At 47.7% G+C, this 17,974-nt stretch overlaps 1 protein-coding gene across 10 annotated transcripts in view; it reads left to right on the top strand.

Annotated features, from left to right (window-relative positions):
* The window catches only part of Odf2 (outer dense fiber of sperm tails 2), a 46,338-nt gene that overhangs the window by 5,246 nt on the left and 23,118 nt on the right, over positions 1 to 17,974 (top strand). For all 10 annotated transcript variants that reach the window (XM_032902917.1, XM_032902916.1, XM_032902915.1 and 7 more), the window contains 4 exons: positions 8,488 to 8,658; positions 9,755 to 9,915; positions 10,823 to 10,952; positions 11,460 to 11,591. In XM_032902917.1, the coding sequence (XP_032758808.1) occupies positions 8,488 to 8,658; positions 9,755 to 9,915; positions 10,823 to 10,952; positions 11,460 to 11,591 (594 nt within the window). The remainder of the gene's footprint in view (positions 1 to 8,487; positions 8,659 to 9,754; positions 9,916 to 10,822; positions 10,953 to 11,459; positions 11,592 to 17,974) is intronic.

The raw sequence follows: 17,974 nt of genomic DNA, 5'->3' as shown, positions 1-17,974 counted from the left end.
TTGCTGGGAATTGAACTCAGGACCTATGGAAGAGCAGTCAGTGCTCTTAACCACTGAGCCAGCTCTCCAGCCCGAGCTGCCACCTTTAATTCCAGCACACAGCACTTGGGGAAGCAGAAGCAAGCAGGTGGCTTTCTGAGTTTGAAGCCAGCCTAGTCTACTTAGTAAATTCCAGACCAGCCAGGGTTACATGGTGATAACCTTGACTCACACAAAACAAAACTTGCTCTGCCTGATCTTTCAGAGTTAGTCTTTTTCTTACACTTTGTTACTCTGAAAATGAGAAACCCCCAAAGTGGATGTAATTGTGACATTCATAATCATACCACATGGGTTTGACTCTTTGCCAGTTTACTCACAGGGAATCTGGGTATCCTCTGGAATGCACAGAAAGTGTTATGAACAGTTTAAAAACACGAGGAAGATGGGCATTTCTGGCTGGGGGGGTAGCTCGCTTGAGTGCATGCTTAGTATGTCTGAGGCCCTGGGTTCCGTGCCCTGGTACTGCCTTCCTGAAAGGTCCTGCTCCCTCAGAAGGAGACTGAAATAAAAATGGTCCCTTACCATGTTTTACTGCCTTAGTAGTAACCATTGAAAAGTAAACTCTTGATGAGTGTGGCTGTATACTTCTTGAATTCCCACACTCAGGAGGCAGAGGCAGGTGGATCTCTGTGAGTGTGAGGCCAGCCTAGTCTACAAAGCAAGTCCAGGGGAGCCAGAACTAGTTACACAGAAAAACCCTTTTCAAAAAAACCAACCTACCAACCAACCAAAAGAAAAAAAAAATTGAAATATTAATTTACAGGGCATACCAGATGTCATGGTGAGTGCCTATAATCCCAGTTTTTGGGAGGCTGAAGCAGGAGGATTGCTAACAGTTAGAGGCCAGCTGGGACTTAGTGAGGCTTTGTCTTAAAATTAAAAATAAATTGGAATAGGGGGTTGGGGATTTAGCTCAGTGGTAGAGCGCTTGCCTAGCAAGCGCAAGGCCCTGGGTTTGGTCCCCAGCTCCGAAAAAAAAAGAAAAGAAAAAAAAAAATAAAGTGGAATAAAAAAGGAAGGTATCATTTTTATTGACTAGAAAGGAGTTTAAAGCTAGAGAGATGCTGAGGTTAAGATCACCAACTGCTCTTGCAGAAGACCAGGATTCAGTCCTAGCACCCACATGGAACCTCATGTCCCTCACTCAAGCTATTCTGCTTTCCTTCACATTCCCTCCTCCTGGCCTCTGCATGTACGAGGCACACACGTTGAGCAGACATAAACAGGCAAAACATGCATGCACATAAGTAAAAGAGAGTAAAACAGCCAGGCAGTGGTGTCCACACCTTTAATCCCAGCACTCAGGAGGCAGAGGCAGGTGGATCTGCGTTTGAGGCCAGCCTGGTCTACAGAGCCAGTTCCAGGATAGCCAGGGCTACACAGAGAACCCTGCTTCTAAATAAGTAGTAAGTAAGTGAACAAACAAACATCTTTAAAAAATGAAAACCATAAAAATAAAAATTTCAGAAGAGAAAGGATGAGCTCTTGCTCTCCTGCCCTTGCTCCTTTACCCTCTTTCCCCTCTCCATTCCCTTCCCCATCCTACATGCTCATGGTCACCCTCTAGTCTATGGTCTTTCTCTGCCTCTCTCTCAAGGCCTTTCCCCATACCCTGAATAAACTCGTTTTGATACTAAAAAAAGAAGAGAAAGATGTACAAGAGTACAGTGGTCCCATGTGGTCAGGCACACTAAGTCAAGAAGTTCATAAGACATTGTTGCCGTTGAAACAGGATCTCAGGTATCTTAGGCTGGCTTCAAACTTTATACTTAGCTGAGGATGTACCACTGTGGGCCTCATGCCCCTGGAGGCCTGCGAAGGCATCAGATTTCTTGGAACTGGGGTTACAGATGATAACTAACTTGGTAGATGGTAACATGCCAGCTTGTGAGCTGGCTTGTGGGTGCTGGAATCAAAAGGTCCCTGGGGAAGATGAGCCAGTGCTCTTCACTAGGGGACTATTGTGCCAGCCCCAGTATTTTTGTACGTATGAAGCAGCCAGTACTCTGAGGCAGAGGATCCTCGCTCCGGCCTCAGCATCTGTGTTTATCTAGGTGTTTGTGGGAGCCGACGTCAGTGCGGTGCCTCAGGTTCTCGAGGCTTTGCATTGCCCTGGAGTCGGTTGTAAATGGCAGTTGCTCTGAATCACTGGACATGGGTACCAACAACTGAACCCCCGTCCTCTTAGTGCTGAGCTGTTTCTTACTCCATCAGATCGTTCCTGTTTTTACTTTTTGAGACAGGGTATTATTGTTTATTCCTAGCTGGTCTGAAACTCACCGTGTACCTTCCACTGGCCTCACACTCAGAGCTCTGCCTGCCTCTGCTGAGATCTGTACCATCATGTCCAGCCTTCCAGCCCCCGTACACCTTTTTTGAGACAGTGTCTCTATTATGTAGCTCTCTGGCTGTCCTGAAATGCACAATGCAGACCATTCTGGCCTTGAACTCCCAGAAGTCCACCTGCCCTTTGCCTCTAGAGTGCTGAGATTAAATGCCTGTGCTGCCACACCCAGCTGCTGCCCTTTTTACAAATTAAAAAGGTGTGTGTGGATACATGTGCAGATGCATGTACTCAAGGTGGCGAAAGGACAGCCTTGGGCTGGAGAGATGGCTCAGAGCTTGAGAGCACTGCTCTTCCAAAGGTCCTGAGTTCAATTCCCAGCAACCACATGGTGACTCACAACCATCTAGAATGGGATCTGGTGCCCTTTCCTGACATGCAGACATACATGAAAAAAACACTGTGTATATAGTGAATAAATAGATCTTAAAAAAAACAAAAAAAAAAAAAAAAAAAGGAAGGACAGCCTTTAGTGTTGTTACTCGGGAGATTTCAACTTGTTTTTTGGGGACAGGGTCTCACAGAACCTGAAACTTGCCAAGTAGGTGAGGCTGGCTGGCCATTAAGCCCCATGGATCCTGCTGCCTTGCTCCCCAGAGCTGGAGTCGTAGGCATTGCCACCAAGCCTAGGAGTTCTGTGTAGGAACTCAGGTCTTCATGCTTGTGTGGCAAACACTTTCCTGATTGAGCTGTTTCCAGCCCTAACTTTAACTTGTGATCTTCCTGTCTCTACTCCTCAAGTGCTGGACCTAGAGGCACACACCACTGCCCCTGGTTTTCTGTGTTCCTGGGGATTGAGCCCAGGGCTTCACACTCTCAGCAAACCCTCTTATCAACTGAGCTACATCTCTAGCCTATTAATAGATGGTTTAAAAATCGCATTCATTTATTTGTGTGTGCATGCAGGTCAGAGGGTAACCTGGAGAGTTGGTTCTGGCCTTCGACCATACGGATAGAGTTGGCCTCTCTGCACAGAAGTGATGTGTCTGTAACTTCTGTGCAGGCACAGCTGATTGACTGGTGCTCAGAAGATCTGTAGGCTGTGGAGAGCAGCACTGCTTGCCTCCCAGCATGGAGTGTGTTACTGCTGTTTCCTTTTGTTTTATGAGACAGCCTCATGTTGTCCCAGCTGGCCTGGAAGCCTCTGTATAGCTGAGACTGGCCTAGAACTGATCTTTTTGCCCTCACATCCAGGTTGCTAGGATGCCAGGGACCTGCCAGCACACCCGGCTTCCAGCTCCCAGCTCTGCGGTGCTTCATTATACTGTATATTCTTACTGCTATTGTTGTTGTTTCAAATTCTGTTTTAGTTATTTTGAGCCAGTCTCACTATACTACTCTAGTTAACTTGAACTTGGTGATGCACCCGCTATGTATGGCAGAGTTTCTGTTAGTAAGCTTCATATTATACCACTTTTCCTCTGTTGGTTTGGCTCTTTGAGACAGGGTCTCTCTGTAGTCGTGGCTCTCCCGGAACTGTTTCGATCACCTGCCTCTGTCTGCTGAGTGCTGGGATTGAAGGTGTTTGCCACCATGCCTACCAACATCTTTCTAGCTGGGCAGTGGGGACTCACACCTTTAATCCCAGCACTTGAGAGGCAGAGACAGGCAGATCGAGTGAGGTCGAGGACAGCTAGGTCTACAGAGTGAGTTCCAGGACAGCCAGGGCTACAGAGAGAAAGCGAGTTTTGAAAAACAAAAAACAAAAGAAAAACCAAAAAACCCTTCCAGAAAGTGAAGAGGCCTACTGTGATGGTAAAGATCTGTAATCGAAGCACTGAGAAGGCCGAGGCAAGAAGGTTGCTGTACGTGAGGCCAACCAGGCTACAGGACCCTGTGTCAGTCAGAAAAAAGTCAAAGCATGTGAGACATTGTCACTCACAGCTGTGCTGTCAGCATGCAGAAGTATGAGATAGGAGAATTGTCAAAAGCTTGAGGCCATTCTAGTCTATACAGTCAAGTCAGGCCAGCCTGGATCCACCCACCCACCTCCTCTGCTAAATGGTGGGTTATGCTTGTAATCTTAGCACTGGATAGCACTAGATAGCCTAGGCTACTATGTGAGACTATTAAACACATAACAAGAGCCTTTAGTCTCGGGGTTGGGGATTTAGCTCAGTGGTAGAGCGCTTGCCTAGCAAGCACAAGGCCCTGGGTTCGGTCCCCAGCTCCGAAAAAAGAAAAGAAAAGAAAAAAAAACAAAAAACAAAGAGCCTTTAGTCTCAGCACTCGGGAGGCAGAGGGAGGTAGATCTGAGTTTGAGGCCATCCTGGTCCACAGAGCCAGGAATTCCAGGAACCAGGGCTTCACAGAGAAACCATGTCTCTCGAAAAACCAAAACACAAAACACAAGAAGGGTGGGGGTGGGGCTGGCAACAAGATGCTCTGTGTGTAAAAGAACTTGCAGCAGCCAAGTCTGATGATCCAGAGTTTAGTCCCTGGGATCCACATGGTTAAAGGAAAGAAATGTTGCTGAGAGTGGCTGGTCAAGGTATAGTCTTAATCAAGTCTGGTGACCTGATCTAAATTTCTATAAATCATGGAGGGGTAGATGTCAAGCACCAGCCTCAAAAAGTTTTCCTCTGACCTGCACATGTATACCATGGCATGCACAAGTACACGCACGCACGCGCGCGCGCTCACACACACACACACACACACACACACACACACACACACACACACACACATGCACACATTAATTTTAGTTAAAAAAAGAGAGATGCTGCGGAAAGTACTCTTCCGGTTGCTGTAGGTTGCTGGGAGATATAGTCCTGTCCCTTGCCTGGAAGCTTAATTGTAACGATTCCCCGGAGAGGCGATTTGTCTAAGCTCTCCCAGGAGTTCAAACTGCAGCTGTTTTCCTGCTCTGTCTTAGCTTGGCCTCCATCCCCTTCCTGGTGCTGCCTGGAAAGCCCTGATGCATGCTTTACATTTTGAGCAGAAGGGAAAGGTCCCGGGAAGTTCACATTTGGGATAGAGCCACAATCAGAGAGCAGAGGCCGTCATAATTCCTGAGGGCACATTATTTACATGTGTGAGTGCTTTGTTTGCATTGCATGCATGTGCATCATGTGTGTGCTTGGTGTCACACAGGTCAGAAGAGGGCGTTAGATCCCCGGGTCGATGGCTGTGAGCCACCATATTGATGTTAGGAATTGTGCATCATCTGTGCTCGGCAGAGGCTCCAGGCTCAGTTCCCAGAATTGACCAGCATTCCAGTTCCAGGGACATGCAGTGTCCATGGAGCTCAGGAAAGAAATGAGATTGACAGGCAGTTATGAACCATCCTGTGAATGCTGGGAGTCAAACCTGGGTCCTCTGCAAGAGCAACAAATGCTCTTAACCACTGAACCGCTGCTCCAGCCCTACCTGAGGTGGTATTGTTGATCTGTTGTTTTTGTTGGTACTGGGGAATGACTCAGTCTCAGTGAGGCATGCACCCTACCACCGAGCTACATCCCTCACCATATTGGACCCCTTCCCCATTATTTGTCTGTAGAAGAAAGAAGATCTAAGTTTTCTCAGTCTTTTAACTTTTTTTTTTTTTTTTTTTTTGGAGCTGGGGACTGAACCCAGGGCCTTGCGGTTGCTAGGCAAGCGCTCTACCACTGAGCTAAATCCCCAACCCCTTAACATTTTTTTTTAATATTTATTTTTATATATATGACTAGTCAGTCTTCAGACACACCAGAAGAGGGCATCAGATCCCATTACAGATGGTTGTGAGTCACCATGTGGTTGCTGGGAATTGAACTCAGGACCTTTGGAAGAACAGTCAGTGCTCTAAACCAGCCCTTTTTAAATTTTTTTTTCTTGGTTCTTTTTTTTGGAGCTGGGGATCGAACCCAGGGCCTTGCGCTTCCTAGGCAAGCGCTCTACCACTGAGCTAAATCCCCAACCCCCCTTTTTAAAATTTTTTTTTTTTCTTTTCTTTTTTCCGGAGCTGGGGACCGAACCCAGGGCCTTGCGCTTGCTAGGCAAGTGCTCTACCGCTGAGCTAAATCCCCAACCCCCCTTTTTAAATTTTTAAAAGATAGGTTGTCATTGCATAGCTGATGTGAAACTCCCTGTGTAGATCAGGCTGACCTCTAGTTCACGGGGAACTCCTCAGTGCTGGGAGTACAGATGCAGGCCACCGGCCCAGCTTCCAGTTTGTCTCTGGCCTATTCTCATCATCACCTCTTTACCAGAGTAACCTTTGCCCTGGCCTTTCCCATCACAGTTTCACTTTTGCATGAATTTTTTATTATTTATTTCATGTGCATGAGTGCCTATTTGTGTGTCCTTGTACCCATGTGCATGCAGTGCCAGCAGAGGCCAGAGAGGGTGTCAGGTCCCCTAGGACTGGAGGTACAGAGAGGTGTGAGCAGCCCATGTCATCAAATACTCTAAACCCCTGAGCCAGTCTCTGGCCCTCCTTTGTTTTTTTTTTTTTTAAGATTTATTTTATTTATGTGAGTACACTGTAGCTGTCTTCAGACGCACCGGAAGAGGGCATCGGATCCCATTACAGATGGTTGTGAGCCACCGTGTGGTTACTGGGAATTGAACTCAGGACCTCAGGAAGAGCAGTCAGTGCTCTTAACCACTGAGCCATCTCTCCAGCCCCCCTGCTTTGCTCAGGATTAAATAAAAGGCCTGTGTGAACTAGGCCAGTGTTCTACCCACTGACCTACCCTTCCAGGCTCTCGCTCCTTTAAAAACAGAGTTGTATTCATACTCTGAATTCTTTCCTTATCTTCTCAGAAGTGGACTCGTTCCTTTGCTGTCATTAAGAATTAAGGCACATTTTTCTTAGGACCACAGAAGCTGTTTCTGTAACTTTTTTGTTTTTGCATTACTAGGGGTTAAAACACTTCCTTTGATGAGCTCTTGCTATGTTGCCCAGGCTGGCCCAAATCTATAGGCTCAAGTGATTCTCCTGCCTCAAATTTTGCAGTAACTGGTACTAAAGATGTAGTGTTAATTTTTATTTTATTTTGTTTCTGAGACAGGGCTGACCTTGAACTTGCTGTGTAGTGGAATTTATATGATCCTCCTGTCTCACCTCTCGAGTGAGAATACAGATGTGAGCCACCCCTCCCAGCTGCTTGCTTTGTGCTAGGGCTGGAGCCTAGGGCCGTGTGTATGGCGGTAGGCATTGAGCTAGCTTTAAGTTACATTTATCTAATTCGGCTTCTATGTCTACTTATGGCTGGCCTGGAACTCACTCCGTAGACCAGCCTGGCCTTGAGTTCATGGAGATGCACCTGCCTCTACCTCCTCAGTGGTCAGATGGCAGAGTATGTACTTGTGAGTGTCTGCAGATATTTCAGGGACACCAGAAGAGGGCTTCAGGCTCCCTGGAAGGGACTAACAAGGTAGTTGGGAGCAACCTGATGTCCTGGGAGCAGACTTTGTCCTCTGCACGATCAGTGCACACCCTTAACTGCTGAGCCGCCTCTCTAGCTCTTGTTAGCCATCTGTTTTATTGTGTAGGTGTTTTGCCTGAGTGTCCATAAAGCACTGCATGTATGTCTTGGACGCCAGAGGAGATGTGTCACATCTCTTCAACTTTTGGAGGCAGGGCTTCTCTGTGTAGCCCTGGCTGTCCTGGAACTCTGTAGACCAGGCTGGCCTCAAACTCAGAAATCCATCTGTCTCTGCCTCCCAAGTGCTGGGATTAAAGGCGTGTGCCACAACCAGCATGTGTCTGTTTCTCTCATTTTCTCTTTTTTAAAAGGTAGAATGTTTCTTTATGTTGCCTGATCTGGTCTTGAACTCCTCTTGCAGAAGTCTTAGCCTCCCAAGTAGCTGGGACTATTCAGGCACACAGCCCGCAGACCTGGCCTTCTTATCTCAGCATTCTAACCCATGCCTTTTTTTTCAATGTTAGAAATTCTTCAAAACCATCCTTTAGACTTGGGTAGGTAATGTTTACTTCGGGAGGGTCTGGAGTGGTTGGTTCCTGGGCAGGACCTCTGGGTTGCCACTGGCTTGTGTTGGCTCTGCCCACCACTTTAGCAGTCAGCAAGCCTCCAGTGAGCAAATAACTACAATGGAATTCTGTCAGAGGCTTGGCCTTAGCGGCTTATGTGTCTCTCCCTCCTTTGCCTCAGAATCCACCTCATTGCCTGGAGATCACACCACCATCTTCAGAAAAGCTGGTCTCGGTGATGCGATTGAGTGACCTTTCTACAGAAGACGACGATTCTGGTCACTGTAAGATGAACCGTTACGATAAGAAGATTGACAGTCTAATGAACGCGGTCGGTTGTCTCAAATCTGAGGTGAGGGGCTACGGAGTTGGAAGCTGGCACCCTGAGAACAACTAGTTTGGGCTAAGCTGCTTAGCTAGTGGATCCTTCCCACAGGCTGCCTCCGTGGATCTCCTGCCTGTCCTCAGCAAGCCTTCTTCGCATGGCATCTGTTTGGAGTGGTCAGTGGGCAGCTTGAGTTTCCACCATGCTGGGAGCCCTCTCTGAATACTTAGCTTTTCTGGCACTCTGAGTGGGTGGCCAGATTTGGTTCACATCATCGGTGAAGGTCCTGTGTTAGCCCTTATTCATTTGTTGTGTGAGGCATCATTACATAGCTCTGGCTGGCCTCAGACTTAAGCCATCCTCTAGTGCCTGCTGAGGGCTGCAGTTTCAGGAGTGTGCCGCTCTCTGGCTCACGGCTTCCACCTGGATAAAGTGTCTGTAAAACAGAGAGCACAGCCTTTGCTGCTTAGAAAGGCTGAACAGGAATAGAGAAGACAGAGGAAATCTCTCTTCGCATGTGGCAGGGACACTTGTGAGGAGGGAGATGGGAATGGGGCTGGAAATAGCCCCTATGTGGACCCTGACCAGGAAGCAGGGAAGACTGGCATTAAAAGCCAGGTCTTGACTGCTTAAGGGACCTGTTTGTTTTTTTTTTTTTCCGGAGCTGGGGACCGAACCCAAGGCCTTGCTCTTGCTAGGCAAGCGCTCTACCACTGAGCTAAATCCCCAACCCCGACCTGTTTCTTTTTAACTCTCCACTCTACTGGAGGTTCTAAGACCTTTCTGGCAACAGGCCCTCTGACCTCCATAGCTCACTGTGCTTTTTTTGTGACATCTTCCCTCCTGTGGCATGCCAACTGTACTACTGTTGCTGCCTGGCCCCACCCCTGGCTAGCACGCATCACTCAGCTTCTTTGTACTCAGGTTTTTCATGTACAGACAGGGTAGACTGTATGCCTGGAGGAAGAGGACAGTCAATGTTTGTGTGACTGTTTACGGGACAATGTCTGGAAGCTCCCAGGCACAGAGCCCTATCACTTTTCTTGGTGGGGTGACATGGAACAGTGGGTCTTCAGGGACGAGCCATCCTTTTGGTTTCCCTTTCCTGTGTCCCCTTCCCCAGGTCAAGATGCAGAAAGGTGAACGCCAAATGGCCAAAAGGTTCCTGGAGGAGAGGAAGGAAGAACTGGAGGAGGTAGCACATGAGCTTGCAGAGACGGAGCATGAGAACACAGTGCTCAGACACAACATCGAGCGCATCAAGGAGGAGAAGGACTTCACCATGTAAGGGACCCAGGCGGGGTTCACGCCTTCCGGCTGGCCCAGAGCCCTAGAAGCAAAATGAAGACAGTGGAGGGAGGCAGCTCTAGGAGTGCCAGTCAGGGAGCCAGCGTATCATGCGGCTGGCTCCGGGGGCAAAGGAAGCCCCAGCGGTGGCGGTGTGGATAGTGGACAGAGAACTCCTTTAAACAGGATGTTGGGGAGGCAGGACTGTAGGGTTAGGCAGGGGGCATTGGAAGAAATGTGGAGAACATTTTGTGGGGAGACCCAGGGTAGCCATCATTTACCCTGAGCAATAGAGAGTAGGTCAGGGCTGGCTGCAGAGGGTGAAAGCAGCCACAGAAGTCCCAGGCGTGTGGAGTTGGCATGTTTTTTATGTATATACTTGTAGGTATAGAATCCAAGGCCTGGGCATGCTCAGCGCTTGACCTCTGAGCCACAACCCCCGAGCCTGTTGGGTAACACTTGTAGGATGTGAGGGACACTTTTAAAAGCTGAGCAGTGACCAGGCGTGGCGGCACATGCCTGTAGACACAGTACCAGGATGTAGATCCAGCAGGATTGTGAATTGAAGCCCAATCCTTGTGGCATAGTAACTTTTAAAGCCAGCCATGGCTACAAGAGACCCAGACTGAGCCAGAGCTGCTGACAAGAAGGGGCGAGTAAGCTCAAGAACATGGAGGCAGTCTTGGCAGTCAAGGCCATAGGTTATGCCATGGGACCCCAGGGTAGAGCCTCTGTTCTAATATTGAAGCAGGTAGGTCTCTGCCTGGAAGGGCTGTCTGTACCTCTTCCTCATTGTCTCCTGGCTGGAAGGGAGTCTCTCGGGCCATTGTGAGGTGGATATCAGAGCTCTGGGTAGGCTGGGTCCTGCTAGATCTCAGGAATCCTGTTTTTTTTCTGGCCCCAGGCTTCAAAAGAAACACCTCCAGCAGGAGAAGGAATGCCTCATGTCCAAACTGGTGGAGGCTGAAATGGATGGGGCGGCTGCTGCCAAACAAGTCATGGCCTTGAAGGATACCATCGGGAAGCTGAAAACCGTAGGTGGAGCCATAGGATGGGGTGGGGTGGGGTGGGGTGGGGGCTTTCACGAAGTCATCAGACTGACTTTATGACATCTCTAGGCTGGGGGAGGGCACACCTAACTGCTCAGTCCCAACCCCCCCACTCTCTCACTTCCTGGGCCTTGGTCCCTTGAAGATGACCTCTGTTGATCAGGGCATCTAAGGAGACCAAATCATGGGCCACTTGGGATCACAGTGAGTCAAGGCATGTGGTTGATTCCTGCGAGTGTCAGCCACCAAATATTGCCATCTCTCTTGCCGCCTGCAGGAAGCCTCATTTACACGGAGTACTCCCATCCCCCTCTCCACTCCCCTTCCCCACACCCACTTCAGGACACCTCTCCTCCACCCCTGTGCCTCAGTACCTCGTGTCTTGCTTCTTGGCATCTCCAACTCTTGAAGCACTCTGCCTGTCTTCCCCTGTTGTGTAACATACATGGGGCCTGCCTGTCCTGCACTGTGTAACACACGCTTCTCCTCCAGGAGAAACAGATGACTTGCACCGACATCAACACCTTAACGAGGCAGAAGGAACTTCTCCTGCAGAAGCTGAGCACCTTTGAAGAGACCAACCGCACCCTCCGAGATCTGTTGAGGGAGCAGCACTGCAAAGAGGTGAGTATCTGAACTAGGGTGATTCCGTTCACCCTTCTCTCCTACCTGCTCACTCTTTGAACCCTGCTGGATTGTCTCTAAACTCTGTAAGGCCTGGCCTGAAAGGACTGGGAGACACAAGTGTTTGGTACTGTCACATGTCCCAGTGGGTCTGGAAGCAGAAGGACCAGAGCAGTCGGAAGGCGCTTCTAGGAGTCGGGAGGGGGCAGTCCCAGACCTAAAGTTTCTTCTCTCCCTCTTCTTCCTCTACCTCCTTCCTCTCTCTCCTTGTATATTAATGTTGTAGCCTAAGCTGGCTGCTGCCCACAAATTGAATGGTTTCACCTGATTTTCTTAATTCCAAGTAAACACAAGTGGATTGTGCATGTTATGTCAACCCCTTAGAGTCTGAGGGACGTTTGGAAGTTTGAAGCCCATTTGGCCTGTATAGTGAGACTGTGTTCTAAATAACTTGACAAGGGCAGAGGGAAATTAGAGGGGACAGAAAAGCTGGGATCATTGCTCAGCGTTGGAGCCTCGCCTCTCACACAGGCCTGTAGGTCAAATCCCTACACTCGTGTATATGGTGCATGTATATGTACACGCATATCATGACAAGTAGGGAGATCAGAGGATAATTTTGTGGAGTTGATTTTCTTACCTTTATGTGGGTCAGGGACCAAACTCAGGTTACCAGGCTTACATAGTAAGCCGAGTCATCTTGGAGTCCTCTTTATTTAATTCTGAGAAGGGTCTCATGCAGCTCCTGCTTGGCTAGAGCTTAACCTCTAGCTGAGGGTAAGCTCAAACTCTTGGTCCTTCTGTGTGCACCTCCCAATGTACCCCCACACCTGGCTCTGTCCTGTGTGCACCTCTCAAAGTGCCCTACTCCTGGCTTTGATGTCCCTTGGCCTCTGCCTCCTGAGTGGCAGAATTAACAATGTGTGCCCCCACACCCAGCCCTGAAACATGGACTTTGAGAGAATAGGAGAGTGACAAAAAGGCAGTAGCAGGGTTTTTTAGGGGAGGAAAGTATCTCCTTTTATGGCTGACCTGGGACTCAAGGTTGTCATGCTACCTGTGCTTCCTGAGTGCTGGAGTCCCAGCCTTGAACTGTCATGCCTGGCTTCAGCATGCTCTTCTGTAATAGATAGGTGCACTTTATGGACTCAAGAGGGTAATTGTATGTAGGACATACATTGCACATTTGTGGGAACAACACTTAGAAACCAATCTCATTCTGTTGCATGGTGGGTCTTTTGAACTTACTATTTTGTAGTTGAAAAATATTTTTTTAAATTTTTTTTTAATTATGTGGGATTGATTGATTCTTTCTTTTCTCTCTTTCTCTCTTTTCTTTCTTTCTTTCAAGATTTATTTTATTATATACACTGTAGCTGTTTTCAGATACACCAGAAGAGGGCATCAGATCTCATGACAGATGGTTGTGAGCCACCATGTGGTTGCTGGGATTTGAACTCAGGACTTCTGGGAGAGCAACCAGTGTTCTTAACCACTGAGCCATCTCTCTAGCCGAAAAAATATTTTAAGATTTATTTATTCTCTCTCTCTCTCTCTCTCTCTCTCTCTCTCTCTCTCTCTCTCTCTCTCTCTCTCTCTCTGTGTGTGTGTGTGTATGTGTTTGTATGTGTGTGTGTGTGTGTGTGTGTGTGTGTGTGTGTGTGTGCACACGTACGCGTGCACATGAATGCAGTGCCAACAGAGGCCAGAAGAGAGCATCTCCCTTAGAGATGGAGTTAGAGGCAGTTTGTGAGTTGCTATTGGGTGGTGGGAACTGAACTCCGGTCCTCTGCAAAAGTAGCATATGCAGTTAACTACTGAGCTGTCTTTCAGCCCTGTAACGGAAATCTTGAGTCCTTGCCTAATATCTTACCGGTTGTACCTCCTGTCTCTGCTTGTGTTTGAGTCTTGCAGATTCCGTATGTGGATGAGGCGATGTTGCCTTTGTCTGTCTGTGCCTTCCTTATATGTAATCCTGTATTCCTCAGGTCCAGCTGTGCTCTGCACCAATGGCAACCACCCCCACCCTCCACTGCTCACAGAATATAGTGGACGGCCCACTGTGTACACACTTGTTCCTCAGGGCCTTTCCAATAAAGTTGAGTCTGGGGATGTGAGTATTGCTAGCTTAGCAGACATTTGTATTTTCCATGGTTCTGAGGATTGAGGAAGGGGCACATGCATGTTAGACAAGACCTTTATTACCAACTTACATCCCCAGCTGAACGAACATTCTTGAGAAATGATATTTATCAGATGCTTTTTGTCTCATACATGCACATACATACACAGAGGCCACATAATAATTAATAAAAAGTGGTATACTCATTGCCCAGCTTTCAATGTCAAGTCCCTTGTGTCTACTTGTGATAACCTCCTTAAAGAAAAACTGTATTCTCATTTTTATTTATTTTTTTCTTTTTATGTGTGTGTATTTCCCTGCGTGTGTCTGTACAACATGTTGGTTGAAACAAGGGTTACATTCTATCGTCTGGGCTTGCCTGGAACTCAGTCTGTGGCCTTAGACCCATAGCAATCCTGCCTCTGAAGTGCTAGGATTGCTTGTGTCAGTCACCATGTCCTCCTAATACTTTTGTGACATTACCTCTCCTTAAGACCTAATACAGGTTTCATGAGTACATCCTCATTGGAAGGGACCCTTCTGTTGACAGACATTTGCTTTGCCATTCTGTTCATGCCATGTTGTATTCATGTCTGTCATCCAGCTGTGCCTGAAAGTTCCTGAATGTGCGAGGCAGCACAGGCCTGGGAGGGAGAGGCAGGAGGATTGTCAGGTTTGTGCCCAGCCTTCAATACAGTGATTTACAAGCTACACAATGAGAGCCTGTCTCAAATAAATAGATGATAGATAGATAGATGGATGATTGGTATTCTAGAATATTTTTCTATTAACATTGCTAATTATAGCTAAGTTCTTCTCTAAAGTAGTAACACTTGTTTAATTTCTGGCCTGGTAATCTCATGCAGGTAATTCATACCCAGTATCCCCATAAAATGGGAGAACAAATATCCTCCACTGGGGATTGTGCAAAGATGAGAGAGTTTATGTATGAGAACTGACAGGCTGACATCCTTCCTGGCATGGAACAAGTGCCTGCTAAATTGTGGCTGCTGCTTCTTGTCCTGGGAGGGTGTGACACTTTCAGAAAGCCTTTCTATAGCCATTGCGATTTTTTTTTTCTCTTTTGTGGAGAACATGGGAGGGTTTCATGTTGTTGTTTTAAAGGTTTATTTATCTTGTGTCTATGAGTACATTCTGTCTTCAGAATGCTCCATCCTGGGGTTGGGGATTTAGCTCAGTGGTAGAGCGCTTGCCTAGCAACCGCAAGGCCCTGGGTTCAGTCCCCAACTTCGGAAAAAAAAAAAAAAACAAAACAAAAAAAAAGAATGCTCCATCCTCCTACTCGGGCTTTCCATGTGCTTAGTGCATCCCTTGCCAGCTCCTAGGTCCTTAGCAGACTTAGGCTTCAGGGGACCTGGGAAATTAGAGGGCATACGAGTTCGAGCCTCCTGCAAGGGCTGCTCCATCTAGGTGTCAAGACGCAGACTTGGGGGTGCAGTCATAGATGCAATGAACTGGGGACTTGAGCAAGGGAGAGCAGAAAGTCATCAGAGGACAGGCAGGTGACTCGTTGGTGTCTAAGATGCAGAGGCTCCCTGTGGCCAGGGAAGTGTAAGTTAGAGCAGCACACCTGCTGCCGGCTGCCTGGGGCTGGCAAGAGTGGTAGTGAGCGCTCAGCTCCTCTGAGAGCCATGCGAGGTGCTGCACCCCTCTTCCTGGTATCACCTGGAGACTGTGGCCCATGCCAGCAGTGTCTGCTGCCTCATTGTCCGCATGTCTAGACAATGATTGCCCAGACTGTAGGAGGTGTTAATGTAATGGAAGACTATAGATAGAGTGGGCAGGGAGGTAGCGCAGATGGAAAATGCTTGAGAAGGTATGGATTCAAGTGCCCACAGCTGATGGAGAAGCTTCTGGGGAGAGCTGTTGTCTACAACGGGGAATCCTGGTAACTTGAGAACCAGCTAGGTTGAGTCTGAAGGTAGGAGATGAGGAAAAATATCCAAGGTTGTCCTGATCTCTGCACACATGCATGGCATACATACTCTGCCTTCACATACATGAGTGTGTGCATACATATCCATGTTCACAACCATTGTATGCAAATGTGCATGTTCAGGAACATGGGAGACAGGTTTAAATTTTAGAAGTCAGGTGGCAACAGAGACTTGTAAGTTCTAGCACCCTGGGAGACAGGGGCAAGAGGGTTGGAAGGATCTCCATGAGGCTGGCCTGCATAGGAAATGCAAGAGTAAATACAAAGCTAGGGGCGAGGGCAGTGACTCCATCCGTAAGACTATTTGTTGCTCTCTCAGAGAGCTGGAGTCTGATTCCCAGCGTTCAGGTCTGTGATCTGATTTGATTCTGACCAGCCATTCTTCACAGCCTATAATTCCTGCTTGAGGGCATCCAGCGCCCCCTTCTGGCCTCTGTGTGCACCTCCATACCTGATATGCACCTACATACACACACATAAATCAAAATAGTTACGGGATGCTAATGACACGGAGAGGTTGAAATGCAGCGGCTGAGCACTCTTCTTGGCACATCTAGCATGTAGCAGGTCCTAAGTTCAGTTCCCAGCACCAGGGAAAGAAAGCAGTGTCAGGTTGCCAAGGGTTAGAGGGAAGCTGCCGTAGACGCTGCCAGGATCAGGGTTTCTGTGGAGATGAGGTGTTGCTGACTGCTTTCTGTGAGTGTATTGTCACTGCTGTATGCCTAACAAGTAAAGAGGCAAGTTTTATGTTTCATATTTTACCATAGTTAACAATGTTCCCAAAAGGCATTAATCTTCTTTCCCTGGTGCTGGGAACTGAACTTAGGACCTACTATTTTTACTTTTGCCAGCTTGAGAAAGGAGTACTTGACCAATAAGGACAGTCAGTATTTGCAGCTGTTGGGTAGATGATTATGTTTCGGGAACGGTCAGCACAGTAAATTCAGTGACTTTGTGATGAGAACACATGGACTCTTATAGAGTGGTGTGTTGCACCCAGTGCAGTATCATTGTCAGTCACTGTGATTGACACTTGAATATTAATTGTAGGACATAAACATTCGTGTCCATGAGGTCTTATTTAAAAAAAAATCAAGGTGGCGCCGGAGAGATTGAACAGATAAGAGTACGTGCTGTTTGTGCTGAGGACAGCACCCACATGGTGAATCACAACCGTCTGTAACCACAGGTCCACGGGATCTGGTGACTCCTGACTTCCTCAGGAAACACACATGTAGGCAAAGCAGTCATACACATAGAACAAATTCTAGGACTACAAGGCTGGCATAGTGGCCTGTACTCTAATGGGTAATTGCAACTCTTGGACGGAGGCAGAAAGATCAAGGAGTTCAATGCCAACCTGAGCTACATAGTGGGTTCTAGGCAAGCCCAGGTTACAGAATGAGGCAGTGTTCAAACAAAACAAACAGAAAATCCCAAAATCAACCCCCCACCCCCACCACAGCTTAAGGCTGTAAGACATAAATGATACCATTATTTAAAAATTACATGTTAGTCCCTTACTGCTCCCTTGAGGAAAGATAAGTGTCTGTAAGAGAATCTAAATGTAATGACAGGGTGGGGCTGGAGAGATGGCTCAGTGCTTAGCACAATGGCTGCTCTTCCAGAGGATCCTGTTGGTTCCCAGAACTAACATGGTGGCTTACAACCATCTGATGCCCTCTTCTGGCCTCTGTAGGCACTACATGCAAGTGAGGCCCATGCGTACATGCAGGCAAAACATTCTTTTTTTTTTTTTTTTTTTTTTTTTTTTTTTTTTTTTTTTTTTGGAGCTGAGGACTGAACCCAGGGCCTTGTGCTTGCTAGGCAAGCGCTCTATCACTGAGCTAAATCCCCAACCCCAAAAAATGAAGGGGCACCACCATCTGTAACAATGGCTTACCGGGACCTGATGCTGTTTTTTGACCTCTGTGGGCACCAGACAAGCATTTGGTACATATACCTGTATTCAGGTTAAATAGTCGTACACATCGAGGATGGAGAGATGGTGCCGGGGTCCAGAGTCCTATCCTAGCTGCTCTGTAACTCTGGTTCCAAGGGATCTGATGGCCTCTTCTGACCTCTGTGGGCACTGCACAATGTGGTACACAAACCTATCACATTGGCACAAAGGCACAACACCCATGTACATGTGAAGGGCCAATTCTTTAAAAATATTAGAAGTAAAATGAGTCAGGTGTGGTGGTACATGACTTTAATCCCAGTACTCAGGAGGCTGAGGAAGCAGATCTCTTAAATCCAAGGCTAGCCTGGTCTACAGAGTGAGCTTCGGGACAGCCAGCA

The sequence above is a fragment of the Rattus rattus genome, chromosome 5 (genome assembly GCF_011064425.1).
Source record: "Rattus rattus isolate New Zealand chromosome 5, Rrattus_CSIRO_v1, whole genome shotgun sequence".
NCBI lineage: Eukaryota > Metazoa > Chordata > Mammalia > Rodentia > Muridae > Rattus > Rattus rattus.
The sequence above is the reverse complement of the archived record's forward strand: the minus strand, read 5'-3'. Positions and strand labels throughout refer to the sequence as shown.